Below are 17,848 nucleotides of genomic sequence, written 5' to 3'. Positions count from 1 at the left end.
GGACCAGTGGGGAACCAGTTTTCCCATTGAACTCATGTACTCATGTGAATCTACTGCTGTCTGTCATTGCACTCTTTCAGCACACACCACAGGAAAGGAAATAACACAGTAGGAGAGGGATATAGAATGAAAGAATACTCACCAACCGGAACACCAATTCTAGACGAGTCCTATTCTAGGGAGTCCTATTCTAGACAAGCCCCCAAGATGCTAGGGTCTGATAACTTGACTTCTGCAGGTCTGTTGAGATCCAGTTGAGGTTGGCACAACTAGAACACACAGACAAAAAGCAGAAAATAGCAAGCCAGGTTTATTAAGTTATGGGTAGTACACTTCTCAGAAGTGGAAAGCGTTCATCTCTCTAACAAGTGAAAGAGTGTTGGCCTTCTGTTCTTTCTCCCCCTTCATAGGGTTTTTGGCTCATTTCCCTCAGCTTTAATTCTGACTAGTGGCAGGATCTAGGTAACACATATTCTGCATGCTTTTTGATGGTCTGTTGTTGTTGTTGTTGTTAAGTGCCATCGAGTCGGGTCCGACCCATAGCGACCCTGTACAGGGTTTCCAAGGGTGTAAATCTTTACGGGAGTAGAAAGCCTCATCTTTCTCCCGCGGAGCGGCTGGTAGTTTCGAACCGCTGACCTTAAGGTTCACAGCCCGCTTCATAACCACTACACTACCAGAGCTCCTTTTTGATGGTCTAGCACTGCTCTATTTCTCAGAAAGCATGTTGGGCCCAGTTTCCTGGAATTGCTGATTCAAGTACCAGGTGCTGGGGTGTGGTTAGGCTGGCTGTTAGGTTCCTACTCTGTCCCTAACAGTTACAGTATGCATTTATTAATTTTGTGCATTATGACTCCTCCTGGTAGCATAGTGGGTTACTAGAAGGGCTGCTAACCACAAGGTCAGCAGTTTGAATCTATCCGCTGTTCCATGGGAGAAAGAGGAGGCTTTCTGCTTCTGTGAAGATTTAATTAACTCACTGAACTGTAAGGTCAGCAGTTCAAACTTACCAGCCACTCCTTGGAAACCCTATACAGGGTCCCTATGAGTTGGAACCAACTAAACGGCACTTACCAACAACACTGTGATGGCTGGAGTTCTGGTGGTGCTGTGGGATAAAGCACTGTACCACAGGGTCAGGGTGAATTACAAGGTCAGTGGTTTAACTCACCAGCTACTCCTTGGAACCCTATACAGGGTCCCTATGAGTTGGAACAACTTGATGGCACTTAACAACAACAACAGTGTGATGACTGGAACTGCCGTTGCCTTGGCAGGGCCAGACCAAATGATTTCTCAATTGCACTAGGCAAATCTGCTGCACAAGACCTTTTTAAAGTGTTGGAGAGCAAAGATGTCAGCTTGAGGACTAAGGTGCACCTGACCCAAGCCATGGTATTTTCAATAATCTCATATGCATGTGAAAGCTGGACAGTGAATAAGGAAGACCATAGAAGAATTGATGCTTTTGAGTTATGGTGTTGGAGGAGAATATTGAAAGTGCCACGGGCTGCCAAAAGAACCAATAGATCGTTTTGGAAAAAGTGCAGCCAGAGTGCTCCTTGGAGGCCAAGATGGCCAAACTTCGTCTCTCATACTTCGGACATACTGTCAGGAGGGACCAGTCGCTGGAGAAGGATATCATGTTTGGTAAGGTGGAGGGTCAGAGAAAAAGAGGAAGACTCCCAGTGAGATGGATTGGCCAGGAGGCAGCATCGATGGACTCAAGCGTGGCAACAGTAGTGAGGTTGGCCCAGGATCAGGCAGTGTTTCCTTCTGCTGTGCATAAGGTCGTTATGGGTCATTACCAACTCAATGGCACCTAACAACAACAACAACAATAACATGGCCCTTAGGCCAGAGGTTCCTCACCCTTGGCAACAGTGACCTTCCTCTTAATACATTTTACATAGAGGGTCCCAGGGCAAGTTAAGCAGAAACTTAAGTGTGTTAAAGAACACTCATTGCCATCAAGCTGATTAAGACTGTCAATCTTAACAGGAGCAGAAAGCTGGTGGGTTTGAATTGACCTTGCAGCTAGCAGTCTAGTGCCTATCCTATGGTGCCACCAGGGCTCCTTGTTTAAGAAACAATCAGGTTCAAATCAGTCAAGAAATATGATTTCATTTCTCAATAATCCATTGTTAACATTCTTTTCAGTCTCTTAAATAGCAGAAAATTCCATAAAATATATTACCTAGAAGTAATACACAGTTAAAAGTTATTTACAGTAAATACAGTTCTTATTTATACTGCAAATCCCTCAAAGGATCAGGTATTTGTGATTTATGGTATCTTGTACTCTTAAAGAGTACATTTGCAATGAAAGAATGAATAAAAATCTAAGTTTAAACATCACATCTCTTCACCTGATCCCTGACATTTATAATCCAGAAAGTAATTATTCTATGCCTTTTCCAAATTTAATGGCAAAATTTAAGACTGTTGTAGAAATATTATTCTCCATAATGTGGTGGCGTAGTGGTTACAAGTCGGCCTGCTAACCTCAAAGTCAGCAGTTTGAAACTACCAGCTGTTCTGTGGAAGAAAGATGAGGCTTTCTGCTCCCATAAAGATGTAGCCTCGGAAACCCTGTGCAGGGTTGCTATGAGTCGGAACCGACTCCATGGCACATAAACACCACCACCAAACATCAAATAAAGCTTTACATTTTAGTCCACGGGGAAAATAACATTGAATAATTTTAGCTGAGGGTTGGGAAAAAAAAAGGTAAAGCAATGCTTAAGCTAGCCAGTAAAACTATCATTAAGAGTATGGATGAAAATAATTACATCAGCCTGAAGTACTGGTTATTGTTGTGATGTGCCGTGGAGTCAGTTCTAACTCATAGTGACCCTGCACAGGGTTTCTGAGGCTGTAAATCTTTATGGGAGTAGAAAGCCTCATCTTTCTCCTGAGGAACAGCTGGTAGTTTCGAACTGCTGACCCTGAAGTTAGCAGCCCGATTCATAACCACTATGCTACCAGCCTGAAGTAGTTACTTTTAAATAATTGCATGAGATGGTTGAGTCCCAGAGCTAACTGAGTCAGGGTTGGGACTGGGAGACGGGTCTACTTTCTAAACCTCCTAAACCTACTTTTTCAGAATTTGATTAATATTATTTTATTATAGTTTCTACTCAGATGATAAAAGGCATCTATGCAGTTTAAACTGTATCTCTGATTATATCCCCTAGAGAACATCCAGAACTAAATTCAATTAAGATAATTTATAATTTGGTGTTTAAGTTAAATTAGTAAGACCTGATATCACAGTGGTTAAGTGCTTAACTGCTAACCCAAACGTTGGCAGTTCAAACTGACCATCTCTGCTCTCTGGAAGAACGATGTGGCAGTTTGCTTCTGTAAAGACTTCCACCTTGGAAACCCTCTGGGGCACGTCTCTTCTGTCCTGGAGGGTCTCTATGCATTGGAATCGACATGATGGCAATGGGTTTTTCAGACTGTACTGTGATGCTTTGAGCAAGGGACAGCCACTTAAAAACCATACCTGGAGCGCTCTTACTGATCTCAGAGCACCTAGAGAATAGCTAAAAAATTTAATATCTCCATCACATGTCAAATACATCAGTAATAATTGTTCCTCATTATTACTTTGTGTAATTTTTCTGCACTTTTGATAACAGCATCTTTCTCAAGGCTTATATCAGTGGTAGACCACACTTTAGTCCATTGGAACCAGAGTCTTCTTGCTTTTGTAGACGATACTGTAATTTGTTTCTAGTTCAAAAATTAGTCTTCAGACTGTATGATGATAATATCAAATAATGATTTAAATGGACTTAGAAAATAAGTACATGTTAATAAATATTAATTGCTGTCAGATTCAGGGGTATCTGATGTATAACTATAGGCAACAGAAGTCCTCATGTGGTGCTGTAGGATAAGCTCTGGACTGCTAACCACAAGGTCGGTGGTTCAGACCCAGCAGAAACCTATTCAGAACCAACTCAACAGTACTTAACAACAATATGCAACTAAATATTAAGCCATGTATGCATTATGTACAAGATTGTATGCTAACATTTAAGAAAATTTTGAAATTCATCAGATGAGATCTCTTCACTTAGACATTACTTTCTTTAACCAGTAAGATTTGAAATGATTGTAATTTCTCATTGGTTTTTACCACATCTACTTATTTTTGCTTGTTTTAGTTTTTTACAGGCTGGTGGATTATCATCGATGCAGCTGTTATTTATCCCACAATGAAGGAGTTCAACCACTCATACCATGCCTGTGGTGTTATTGCCACCATCGCCTTCCTAATGTGAGTGCCATTGTTATTGACACTATTTACATAGCTTGTCATAAAATGTCTACATAGACAGTAAAGCCTGTGAAAGCCAGGAACCTGTCAGGGAAGGAAAACTCACATCGTTTCCATAAACAAAGAGTGATAGAAAAGTGTGAAGTCTGTACCCCATCGAAAGCAGAACACTTGCGAGACTCAGAAAACAAGGCAGTTCTGATTCTCACAGGTTTTCCTGTAACTGTATAAACTTACATTTTGAAAATGGCAACTTAATTGACTGTTGTTAAAGTTTAGTACTAACAGAGAATGGCTTATAAAGAAAAGCAAGTTGTCTTTTCTGTTCCTCTCTTCTCCCACTTCTGCCTCAGACCTTTTCTTAACTAGTCTTTTATTTTTTGCTGTCAGAGTTGATTACATTTGGGTCAGAAACCATGTATTTTGTATAAAGGTTTATACAGGTAGAGTAATGAACAAAACGGGGGAATGCCCATGTTGTCATGAAATTTACAATCTAATGAATGAGGCAGACAGTAACTAAAGAGAAATATGTAGTGTGTTATATAACGATAAGTGGTTAGAAGAAAAAAAATTAAGCAGAGAAAGGAAATAGATATCAACAGTGAATATAGAAAAGTCAAGGAAGGCCTCACTAAGAAGACTTAAAAACACAATAGAGAAGTTGGCTTTGGGGGATATATGAGAGGCCTATTCCAGGCAAACAGGGCAGGAAGTACAAAGTTCTATGGCAAGGAAGCCAGTGTGGCTGGAGTGGTGTGGTTGATGAGGTCAGAGAGTGAGAGGAGATGGGGATTGGAATAGTCTTGTAGAGCATTGAAAGAAGGACTTTGCTTTCATTGTGAGTGAGAGAGAAACCTCTCCTGGGTTTGGAGCGGAGGAATGACATGAGCTGCCTCCGCTGTGAACAGAATCACTTCTGTTGGACTCATTTTGAAACTCCCTGCCATTGAGTCAATTCCTACTCATAGCCACCCTGTGTAGAGTTTCCGAGGTTGTGAATCTTTGCAGGAGCAGAAAGCCTCATCTTTCAGCTATGGAGTGACTGGTGGGTTTGAACTGATGACCTTGGTTAGCAGTCCAGTGCTTATCCTACAATGCCACCAACAAAAGTTTAAAAAATCAGTAAGCAAAACTCGCTGCAAAGCCAAGTAACATGTTTTCCTTATCAGTTTCAGTGTTATGGCCCCATACCACTAAAAGGAACTTTCTCTAATGTGTTGTTTTCTCCTTGCTTTCTTAATATTTTCTCAGATCCATGCTACTTTTTCATTTGTTTCATAGTTGACATCTTTTTAATTTAGTATTGCTTGTTTTTCCTGAAGTTTCTGGTTGCCTCCATGCCCAGAATTTCTGCTTTATTACGTCTGGAGAATTTTTTTCCAATAAGCTCTCAGTTGATGCTTATTTTACTGCTCCAGGGACCACAACCACTGTTGTAGAGAGCATTTGGTTTAAAGGACTTACTGGAGGTCATATGAGCCCATGACTGAAGACCCATGAAGCGTACCTTAAATTTGGGAAACTTTATCTTATTGTATCTGATAATTTAATGTCCTGGATAATTAATTCTTGCAGTCAGGAACCTTGATTCTTGGTTTTATTTTATTCATACAGGATCAATGCAGTATCCAATGGACAAGTCCGAGGTGATAGTTACAGTGAAGGTTGTCTGGGTCAAACAGGTAAATCTGCAGACAACATCCTAAGATATATGTTGGTATCCTTACATTGAGAATTATATGTGGAAGTGCTACCTAGAGTCCAGTTTATTTAAGGATTTGAATGGGTAGATCTTAAGCAATTTAAATGGTGAATCTACATATTACATCTCCACAAAAATAAATGGGATAGACAGCTGTCAACCTTTAAAACTTTATTTTCACAAAACAGGAAAAACTGATGAAGGCAGCTTTGATCTCTGCTCTCAGACTCTTTCTCTTGTTAGATGAACTTAAAAACAGAAATTCTTATCTACCATAACCTTGGGATAGAATAAACAAATGCTAATAGTGTTAATAATTAATTAGCCAAAATAGCTAGAGCCAGGAATAGAAGAGGGTCTTCACATCTTGAATGTCTTGAAATACAGTTTGCTAGCTAATCAAGCACAGCTTTGGAGGCCCAGATCCAGTTGTATATATTTTAATATCACATTTTATGAGCAATGGTTAATTATTTTGGAATTAGTGTTTTATGTCTTGGACATGAAGTCAGAAATTAACATTAACATGAAATCAGAGTATAACATTCTATTTGCTGTGCTTTATTGAACTAGGTAATGTTTTTATTAAAATAGATTTGTGTGATAGTCTCATCTTAGAATTCATTTTATACTGTCTAAAAATCCATTTATTTTACAGCAAATCTTCATAAATATGACATAAATGTGTTTTAAAAGTTGATTTTCCTCCTTGTTTACATAACTTTAATGCAGCCTCCCTAAATGCTACCCACAGTAAATTTTAATTTCCTGAAATGTATAGCATCTTTTAGATTCTTATAGCAATGCTTATGATTCTTAAGTGTATTTATTTGCTTAGAAGTACTCTGAGAGAACTTTAAACTTTGAAACACAATTTCTAAAATATATGGAGAATAAGCTTCTAATGATGGTAAAACATATTTTGTGAGATGTTTTATAGGAAGGTTGAGTAAATTATTTTTCAGTATAGGTCTTTGGGAAATAAATAAACATGTAGAGTATACAGACTAATAAGGCAAAGAACAACATCTGCACTGATGAAAGACACTTAACATCTCTTCTTCCATCTACGCATTATAGACTTTAATGGCAACTGTATGTTGTTGTTTGGAAAAGTTTAATTGTACTCACTGGCCACAAGAGAAACCACTCTGATAAAATGGTATTTCTTTCAAGGGGCTCGCATTTGGCTGTTTATTGGTTTCATGTTGGCCTTTGGATCGCTGATTGCATCTATGTGGATTCTTTTTGGAGGTTATGTTGTTAAAGGTAAGAGAAAGCAGTTTGCATTTTACTTCAATTGAATGCTTAATTTTCACATTAAAATCTGTTATCTAGATAAATATTTTACTGTGTTTTGGGTGAAAGTGTACATAGCACTTGAGGCTCCTATTTAACCATTTGCCCACAGTGTTCAGTGCCACTGTTTATATTCTCCACAGTGTGTGCCCCATAAGTATTTTATTTGCTTATTTGCATATTTTTAGCATTCCTTTTCTTTTGTATTTTTTATTTTAAAATAGAACCTGGAAGTGATAGCACACAGCTCCAAACCTTGCTTCTCTCTGATATCTAAACACCCCAAGCAGAATATGTGAGAGTGCTTCAGAGAGTTCGAGGAAAAATGGATTAAAAGATAATGGAATTTCAACACAACAATATACCTGGTTCTGCACTAGCCTTACAGTTGTTGTTATGTTCAATCCATCTTATAGGCTGTCTTCCTCTTTTTTGCTGACCCTCCACTTTCTCAAGCATTTTGTCCTTCTCAAGAGACTTGTCCCTTTCGTCCAAAGTATGAGACAGTCTCACCATCTTTACTCCTAAGGAGCATTCTGAATGGCTGTACTTCTTCCAAGACAGATTTGTTTGTTCTTCTGACAGTCCATGGGACTTTCAATATTCTTGACCAATGCAATAAATTAAATGCATTGATTCTTAAAAAAAAAAAAAAGACAATGGAACTTTTTCAGGAACATTTTGAAACTCCTTATTTGTGTGTGTGTGTGTGTGTGTGTGCTTTATAGCTGTTGGACAGGTGTTGATTTACTGAATAATACTAGAGTGGAAATTTCCTTATTTAAGCCTCCCTGGTAATATGCTGATCTCCTTGTAGATAGAAATGTAGATTAAAACTTAATGTGCATCAGCTATATAAGGTCAGTTTGAGGCCAGCTCAGGAAAGGGCCTACTGTTAGATCCTTGGCTGAAATTTCACCTTGAAGGACCCCAGGAAAATACCAAATCCATTTAATGTTCATCGTAAAAATAGACTAGTCTATTAAAAATGTGATTTTAAAGATTTACAACAGCTAGACCAGCATAAACCTAATCTAGCTCATATTTTTACACAATTTCTTCAAATAAAATCCAACTATTCTAGATTAAAATCATGAGTTACCTGATTTTTAATTAAAATTCTTTTAACTTTACAGACAGGAATTATAGGCATTTAAAATTTATAGTTAGTTTTACTTTTGCTTGTATAATTTCTTATTAAAACCATGTTATCAAAATACCTGTTTTTTGCTTCACATGGCATCATAAATAGTTTTCTTGCTGTTGATCTTTTTCACATTGTAAACAGATTTTTTTGTGTGTGATTATGTAAATTATATAATACTTGCTCACTGTAGAAAACCAAAGAATACAGAAGAGTTCCAAGAAGGAGGCAAAATGACTGATAATTCTTCTTTTGCAGATACAACACTATTAATATAGACATTTTGTAGGAATGTCTTTAGCTCATAGAATTTTAGGTTATTTTCGTAAAGGCTTCTGACATCAAGTAACACCGTGTTGTGCTCCAAATATTATTATTAGCAGCAGATCTGTTAATTTTGCAGAGTTGCCTTGACGTAACACCTACCCGAGCCTTTCTAGTGGTGATTATTTAATGTGGAATAGTAACAAAGGTGTGTCCAAAACAAAGTGATTTGAAGAATTTTCAGAATAAAGGTTGACAGTGTTTCTGTTCATGGTGTCTCAGTTTGTCACTTAGTGAGTAACCAGTGGCAGTGCCAGTGGTAGAAATTGATGAGATTTCAATCCAGGATAAAATTGGAACAAGATGCTCTTCTAGCAGTCTTCCTCCATCTTAGCTACTGGCCACTCTGTCCTTCCAGGTACTCAGGCCAAAAGCTTTGGGTGATTAATGCCTGCCACGATGACATCCCTCTTTCTCTCATATCCAGTCCATCTGCAAATCTTGACTCTGCTGCCAAAATATATCCTGTATCTGGCCATTTTTACCATCTTCACTGCTACCACCAGGTTCAGTTCACAATTTCCTGAAATGGCCTAATTGATTTCTTTGTTTCTTTTCTTGCCCTCTTTAGCGGGCTCTCTCTCAGTGCAGCAGTGAGAGTGAGCCTGTTAGAATATGTCAGCTCATTTCACCTACCTGCTCAAAACTCACCAGTGGCTTCTTAATGTCACTCAATACAAATCCAAGTCCTTCCTATGACCTCCCGGGCTCTATAGGATCTTCACCCCCACTGCTCACCTGCTTCACTTCCTACGTTTCTCTCCTTTGCCCACATGGCCGTTCCTCTCCTATACCTGGCACACCCCACTGCAAGACTTCTGCTTGTGCTGTTCCCACTGCCCTCGCTGATTTCACATCCTTAATTCATGTTACCGTCTCATGAGGCCTTCCTGGCCTCTGGTGTAAAATGGCATACCAGCCACTAGATATTCTATACCTTTCTTGCTTTATTTTTTTCTCTTTATGTGTTTATTCTTTTTATTGCCCAGCTCTGTGAGGGGAAAAAAAAATAAGCAAATTGTTTACTTCTGTATCCTCCACACCATGAACAATGTCTGGCACATAGTGTACAAATATTTGTTAAGTGAATGGACCAAACCAAAACCTGCTGCCATCAAGTCAATTCTGACTCATATCCACTTGTGTAGAGTTTCCAAGGCTATGAATTTTTATGGAAGCAGAAAGCCTCATCTTTCTCCTGTGGAGCCGCTGGTTGGTTTGAAATGCTGACCTTGCAATAGCAGTCCAATGTTTATCCTATAGCGCTACCAGGGAGCTATCATTCAGTAAACTGAAACTAGACTCTGTCCTATGCATCGTGTCATTTAATATTCAAACCAGCCGTTGTTGTTAGGTGCCACTGAGTCTGTGCCACCTCATACCGACCCTGTGCACAACAGAACAGAACACTGCCCTGTTCTAAGCTACACAGTTGTTTTGCCTGAGACCATTCCTGCTGCCACTATGCCAATCCATCTTGTTGTGGGTCTGCGACCTTTTCGCCTATCCTCCACTTTTTCAAGCATGATGTCCTTCTCCAGGGACTGGTCCTTCCTGATAACATGTCCAAAGTATGAGAGACAAGTTTTTGCCATTCTGGCTTCTAAGGAGCAGTCAGGCTATACTCCTTCTGAACGGATTTGTTTGTTCTTTGGGCAGTCCGTGGTACTTTTAATATTCTTTTCCATCACCATCATTCAAGTGATGTCTTTTGTGGTCTTCCTTATTCATTGTCCAATTTTCACATGCATATGAAGTTATTGAAAATACCATGTTTTGAGTCAGGCTCAGCTTAGTCCTCAAATTGACATCTTTGCTTTTGACCACTTTAAAGAGGTCTTGTGCGGCAGATTTGCCTAATACAGTACATAGTTGGATTTCTTCACTGCTGCTTCCATGAGTGTTGATACTGGATCCAAGAAGTCTTTGACAACTTCAGTCTTTTCTCCATTTATCATGATCTTACTTATTGGTCCAGTTGTGAGGATTTTTGTTTTTGTGACATTGAGGTGCAACCCATAGTGAAGTTTTTTAACTTCATCAGTAAGTATTTTAAGTCCTCTTGGTTTTTAGCAAACAAGGTTTTATCATCTACATATTGCAGGTTGTTTTCCTCCAGCTTTTCAGATGATTTGCTCAGTATACAGTTTGAATAAGTATGGTAAAAGAATATAACCCTGGCGCATACCTTTCCTGATATTACGCTATTCAGCGTCCCCTTGTTCTATTTGAACACTGCCTCTTGATCTATGTACAGGTTCCTCAAGAGTACAATGAAGTGTTGTGGAGTACCCAAACCAACCATTGTTGTTGTTAGTGTTGTGGAGTCAGTGCAACTCATAGTGACCCTGTGTAGGGCTTCCAAGGAGTGGTTGGTGGGTTTGAATGGCATGCTGACCTGGCAGTTAGCAGTCTAGTACTTAAAAATCTGTTATGATAGACAAGAAACTGGTATTTGCTAGTAGTATATCTTGAAGCTAAATGAATTAACATCATAAACTTCTAAATATTGCAATTGTTTTTACAGAGAAACCCGTAGTATACCCTGGAATTGCTGTGTTTTTCCAGAATGCCTTCATCTTTTTTGGGTAAGTTTAGTTTGTTTTCCATTCTTCATCCTGCCTTTTTATGTTTTTATTTTCAGTTTTTAATAGCTGATTTATTTTATGTCATTTGTGTGTTTAATTTGCCCCTTGCTGTTGTCATATAAAATATGAAGAATGAGAATGAGAGGATATTTTTAATACGTGGGTTGATTTGCTGCCAGAGTTGGGAACATACGTTAATTTAAAAAATTACCACCACTCCCCCTTAAGTGAAGAACTGTGATTCATGTAATTTTAGTTACATAACACTGATAGTGCTCATTTTAAATCTAGGTCACTAGAAGTTGATTTTAATGAAAGTCTGCTTACAGCCACTTCTTATTAAAAATATGGTTTCTGACTCCGTTATAGTTCTATTTGTAGTGAGCTTTGAATTTGTAAGTATGATTGGCGGTATAGAAAAAACAGTCTTGAAATATTTGATCCTTCTGATACAGTTACAAATAAAAAAATAATTACCATGCACTTCTGCCTTCTTTGCCGTGAGGTCCAAAGAACTGGCTGTTGCCTGGCTACTATTACTGACCATTTTGATCAGTAGTTCTCTAGAAGAATTCTGATCCCAAAAGGGAAATGCAGAACAGTAGTTCAGATTCTCTTACACTTTGAGGGTGGATGAACCCCTGAAACTATTGCCTTGACAGAAGATCTTTAAACCTTAAACCAATAATATTCCCTGAAGTCTTCTTAAAACTAAACAATAGTTTAATTTAGCTAGTAAAGATTGTCTGCCTTGAGCGTTGTGCTTTTTGAAGATTTAGGTACATGGGCTCAAATTGACAACAGGAACTCCAACGATTAGATAGAAAACTGAGGGGGCAGTGAGTTTCTGTTAGTGGGAGAAAAGGAAGGAGGTAGGGTAGTTATACCATTCAAAGAATCTAATAATGTCACTGAGTTGTTCATGCAGAAATTGTTGACTTGGTATATGTTCTGTTGTATATGCTGTCAATAACAATAAAATATAAAATAGGTAATTTTCAGAAAAGATGATTCAAAACTTCTTAAAATACCCAGTATTTTATTAATAATCTTCTCTACTGTTCATTCATTCCTGGAAATTCACCGTACTCTTTCCCCTTCCCTTAGTTCCCACCCCACACCTAAACCTCTCTTCAACCTCTGCATCAGGAGTTCTCTTTTTCAAAAACAGTTTTATTGTGTTTTCAGTGAAAAGCATCAGAAGTTCTTAACCTGGAGTCCATGGATAGGCCTGTGAAGATAGGGAACCACTAGCCATTTCCCTAGGCCAAACACTGGTGTTTCTGTTCGTTTCTGGAAAGAGAAGGGTGTAGCTTTCCTCAGATTGTCAAAGAAGCCCTTAACCCTAAAAAGGTTAGTTAGTTGCCCACTCTTGGCCATCCTGTGTGTGCAGAGTAAAGTTACTCTACAGGGTTTTCAAGACTGATCTTTCAGAAGCACGTTTCTGAGGCCTGGCTTCTAAGGCGCCTCCCAGTGGGTTGGCAACAGTTAATCGTTGATGCCACCCAGGGATTCCTCTAAAAAAATTGTCTGCTGTATACTGTAGGACTTTTCTTCCCCATCCCTCATCTACCCACTAAAAAGACAAAAAAACACCTCTGGACTTGAACCACTTCTTAAAGTGCTAACTGTGTTCTTCAGTGTTAGCCAGCAGTTGTAATTCACACTTATTCAATTCCACCACTAGGCAGTTTTGCAATTAAAAAAAAAAATCATTGTGGAAATTAAAATGTGAACTTAGATGTGGCAAGATGTATAACCTATTTGGATTACAGTTTATGTCCTGAAATTGGCGTGAAACCCCAAAGGGTTTTTAAAAAAGGAAGAAATATATATATAAATGCAAAATCATGCCATAGAGTCACTCTGACATAGTGAGACTGTTTAGGGTTTTTGAGACTGTAAATCTTTACTGGAGCAGAAAGCCTCATCTTTCTCCTGCAAAGCCACTGGTGGGTTTGAACTGCTGACCTTGTGGTTAGCAGTCTAGTGCTTATCCTACTGCACTACCATAGGACTCCCTGCTCAATAACTTGTTTTCTTCATGAAGCTCAGTGATATACATACAAGTGTGTGTATATGTATTGTTGTTGTTGTTGTTAAGTGCTGTCGAGTCGATTCTGACCCATAGTGACCCTGTGTAGGATTTCCAAGGAGCAGTTGGTGAGCTTGAACTGCTGACGTTGCAGTTCAAACAGCTTTGCAGTCTGACGCATTAGCCCACAGCGCCACACCAGCACTCCGTGTATATATCTATATATGCCATTGAGTTTTATGCAGAAAGCAAGTTTATTAAGCAATTCCTATATGCTATGCACCATTCTGGAGTCCTGGTGTGGCACTGTAGGACAAACATTGGATTGCTAACCCCAAGGTCAGTGGTTCATCTCCATCAGCTGCTCCTTGGAAACCCTCTACAGGGTCACTATGAGTGAGGACTGACTTGATGGCACTTCACAACAGCAGTAACAACAGGCACCATCCTTAGTATGTCACATGTAGAGTCTCATTTAATCTCTGTGTTAACTCTCTGACGGTGGTTCCATTATTATCCCCATTTTACGGATGAGAAAACAGGCACAGCGAAGTTAGATAACTTGCTTGAGATCCTTTGGTTAAAATTCAGATTGAGGCTTCTACCTCTGAAATTGAGACTCTACTACAATGATGAAATTTGCAAGTTTGTATGAATTTAGATGACATTTGCTTCTTTTGCTGAGACTTAGTATTGGTTCTGGTTCACTCCCTTTTAAAAAGAATTAGCACTAGTCAAAATTACAAACTGAGTAAACTCTACCCCCAACTTCACAAATAGAATGTATTATTGAAAAGAAAGGTTAGAGAAATAAAAGCTATCACTAAAAGCCCCTTTAAAAAAAGTCATTTTCTACCCAGAAAGTCTTTGTTTACATTTTAAAGAAGTAAAAAGATCATATTGCATTTTTACAGAAAGTAAGTCATCATTTAAGGCTCAGTATTGTCTCTAGCATTCTAAAATGTATTGCTCTATCTGTTGAATGCTTGAGTGAGTTTGTCATTCTGTAGGGCTATGTAGCATTTGTTTATGAGAGAGAGGAAAATATTTGAGCACTGTTGATACTTAAGATTTCTTTTCCTTTCACGGTACAATGCTGAGGCCAAAGTTTCTTTAAAGAAACTCAACTCACTGTTCCAGTCTCCACAGGGTTAGAGATTGCTCTGGGGAATCAATACCTACAACTTCAGCCAAAGGAAAATAGGGTAGAGTTCCAAGGCAGGGATCAGAGACACTTCAGTGGTAGGCAGGACATTCACTGAGAACAAACTTGGCCCTTCTCTTAATCTACCCGGCAAGGATGTAAGAAAAAGTAAATTCCTTCTTGAATTGTGGCTTTTAACAGAGAAGTAAATCAATATGTCATAGCAGAGAGAAACAGAGGATTGGAAAAGGAAAAACCGTGAGGAAGTGTTACCTTTTCCAATGAAGAGATAACACTTAAATTCATAAAGTAGTAATCATATTTCACAAAACATTGGAAACTGCGGACTTGTCATTTTCTCAAAATAGCTACAATAAATCTATGCAGCAAATTTAGTTAATGTCTCATTTGTTAACTGGTGTACCTCTGAAGTCTAAAAACAAATTTGGTTTTGTGAAAATACTACAAGCCAATGGAAATTCAATTGAACTCATTGACATTTTGATTGGAATCATTGTAGCAGATTGCCTACCGTTCTGATTTATAATAGAACAGTACAGCTTAGAAATTACTGTTTCAGAAATCAGAAACAGATGTCAGTACCAAAGGTGACCATCTGACAATGGAGGAGGGACTGGCTCTTGCCCAAGAAACTCTTCAGATGACAGCTCACATCTGTTGACTAGTCTCTGAATGTACCCAGTCTCTTTTAAGCTATCTGGAAAGGCGAGAACCTAGTAACCAGTTATGATTTTTCTTTTTACAGCAGTGGGTTTGATATTAACCATAAGAGCAGAAATCAAATCACCTTTTGGATGTTTATTAAATTTTTTATAAAGAGAAATTATTCCTTCCACAAGAGGGTATAGATGACTTCCGGTTGCATTTTTTTTCTTCATTAAAAATCACTCAAGTACGTACCTTGATGAAGGTCTTATGAAACAGTTAAAAATTGATCATTAACAACTGTGAACTTAACTTATACACTGATCGTTGGAAAGCAGAAGAGAAGAGAAAATTAATTTCTGCATATGCAATTGAAATGTCTGCTCTTTCTTCCACCACTCGTCTGTCAGTTTGTCACACTGTGGTGGCTTACATGTTGCTGTGATGCTGGAAGCTATGCCACCAGTATTTTCAATATGGGCAGAGTCACCCAGGGTAGACAGGTTTCAGCAGAGCATCCAGAATAAGACAGACTAGGAAGAAGGAGAGATGAACTGCTTATAAATGTTTAGCCACTGAAAATCTTACGAATAGCAGTGAAACCTTGTCAGAAATAGTGCCAAGGATAAACCCCTTAGGTCAGAAGGCAATCAAAATACAACTGGGGAAGAGCTGTCTCCTCAAAGTAGAATTGACCATGATGATACAAATGAAGTAAAGCTTTCGGTACCTTCATTTGCTGATGGGACACAACACAAAATGAGGAGAAACAACTGTAAAAATCTGTTAGTAGTCTGCACGTGGAATGTACAAAGTATGAACCTAGGGAAATTGGAAGTCATTAAAAATTAAATGGAACTAGATCCTAGGCATTATTAGTAAGCTGAAATGGACTACTATTGGCCATTTTGAATCTGGCAATATGTGATTTACTATGTTAGAAGCGACAGATGTAAGAGGAATGGTACCACATTCATCAACAAAAAGAACATTTCAAGATCAGTTTTGAAGTACAACACTGTCTGTGATAGGTTAATATCCATACACCTATGAGGAAGATCAGTTAACACTACTGTTATTCAAATTTACACCCCGGCCACTAAAGCCAGTGATGATGAAGTTGAAGAATTCTCCTAACTTCTTCAGTCTGAAATTGATCAAACATGCAATTAAGATGTATTGATAATTACTGGTGACTGGTATGTGAACAAAAAGGATCAGTGGTCTGAAAATATGGCTTTGGTGACAGAAAAGGGGCTGAAGATCACAGGATAAAGTATTGCAAGAGCATTGACTTCTTCATTGCAAATACTTTTTTAAAAATAACATAAAAGTTGACTGCATACATGGACCTCACCATATGGAATACACAGAAATCTAATTGGCTACATCTGTGGGAAGAGATGGTAGAAAAACTCAATATCATTAGCCAATACAAGACCAGGGTTAGATTGTGGAGCAGATCAACAATTGCTCATATGCAAGTTCAGACTAAAGCTGAAGAAAATTGAAATAAGTCCATGAGAGCCAATATGTGATCTTGAACATATCTCCCCTGAATTTAGAGACCATCTAAAAAACAGATTTGAGGCATTAGACACCAGTGACCAAAGACCAGAAGAGTTGTGGGGTGACATCAAGAATATCATACAGGAAGAAAACAAAAGGTCATTCAGAAGACAAGAAAGGGAAAAAACAACACAAAATGAATGGTAGAAGAGACTCTGAAACTTGCCCTCCAGCAAAGTATTATAATAAAATGTGCAAAGACTTCGAGTTAGAAAACCAAAAGGGAAGAACATGCTCAGCATTTTTCAAGCTGAAAGAACTGAAGGAAAAATTTAAGTCTTGGCTTGTAATACTGAAGGATTCTGTGGGCAAAATATTGAATGATGCAGAAAACATCAAAAGAAGATGGGAGCAGAAGCAACTTGGAGGAGACGGGAGTGACCCGAGAACGCTGCCAGCTCCGTGAGCCTCCTCGACAAGCCCAAGAGTGAGATGAACACAGAGGAGCTGCAGAAGTGGGAGGAGGAGTTTAACACCGGGCCTCTCAGTGTCACGCAGTCCGTCAAGAACAGCATCCAAGTGCTGTCACAATAACAAGAAGCTGCTAGCCTGAAGACTTTTGACAGGCACGGCAGCATGGTGCTGAAGACTGTGAAAGATACGTGGACCCAAGTCCTCAAGAGTGGCAAAGGCAAGAAGAAGTCCAAGCCTGCCAACGAGGACCGCTACATCTCCCAAGATGTTCCTGCATGGGGACTTTGTCATCGTGGTCCTGCGGAGCCCACTCATTGCCAGCAATTAGGAGCCCAGAGCCACCACCCCACGAAGACCTGTTTTGTGTTGGGGAGAATAAAGTCCCTGTATCTTTTTCTACTAAAAAAAAAAAAAAAAGATTGAAGGAATACACAGTCACTGTACCCACCAAAAAATGGTCCATGTTCAACCATTTCAAGAGGTATCATATGATCAAGAACCAATAACACTGAAGGAAGAAGTGCAAGGTACGCTGAAGGCATTGGCAAAGAACAAGACTTCCAGAATTGATGGAATACAAATGGAAATGTTTTCAACAAACTGATGCGCCACTGGAAGCACTCACTCATCTCTGCCAAGAAATTTGAAAGACAGCTACCTGGCCAAATG

At 38.8% G+C, this 17,848-nt stretch overlaps 1 protein-coding gene and 1 pseudogene across 2 annotated transcripts in view; both read left to right on the top strand.

Moving 5' to 3' along the window:
- TMEM50A (transmembrane protein 50A) overlaps window positions 1-17,848 on the top strand; it is a 29,778-nt gene that overhangs the window by 5,556 nt on the left and 6,374 nt on the right. The window contains exons 2-5 of one of the 2 annotated variants that reach the window (XM_006862282.1): window positions 4,179-4,291; window positions 5,909-5,976; window positions 7,173-7,265; window positions 11,291-11,351. In XM_006862282.1, the coding sequence (XP_006862344.1) occupies window positions 4,179-4,291; window positions 5,909-5,976; window positions 7,173-7,265; window positions 11,291-11,351 (335 nt within the window). The remainder of the gene's footprint in view (window positions 1-4,178; window positions 4,292-5,908; window positions 5,977-7,172; window positions 7,266-11,290; window positions 11,352-17,848) is intronic. The other variant, XM_006862283.1, reaches the window with a different exon arrangement.
- On the top strand, window positions 17,174-17,507 carry LOC102816331 (annotated as a pseudogene).

The sequence above is a fragment of the Chrysochloris asiatica genome, unplaced genomic scaffold (assembly GCF_000296735.1).
Source record: "Chrysochloris asiatica unplaced genomic scaffold, ChrAsi1.0 scaffold00047, whole genome shotgun sequence".
NCBI classification, from domain to species: domain Eukaryota; kingdom Metazoa; phylum Chordata; class Mammalia; order Afrosoricida; family Chrysochloridae; genus Chrysochloris; species Chrysochloris asiatica.
Note: the sequence above shows the minus strand (reverse complement) of the source record. Positions and strands in the feature narration are given on the sequence as shown.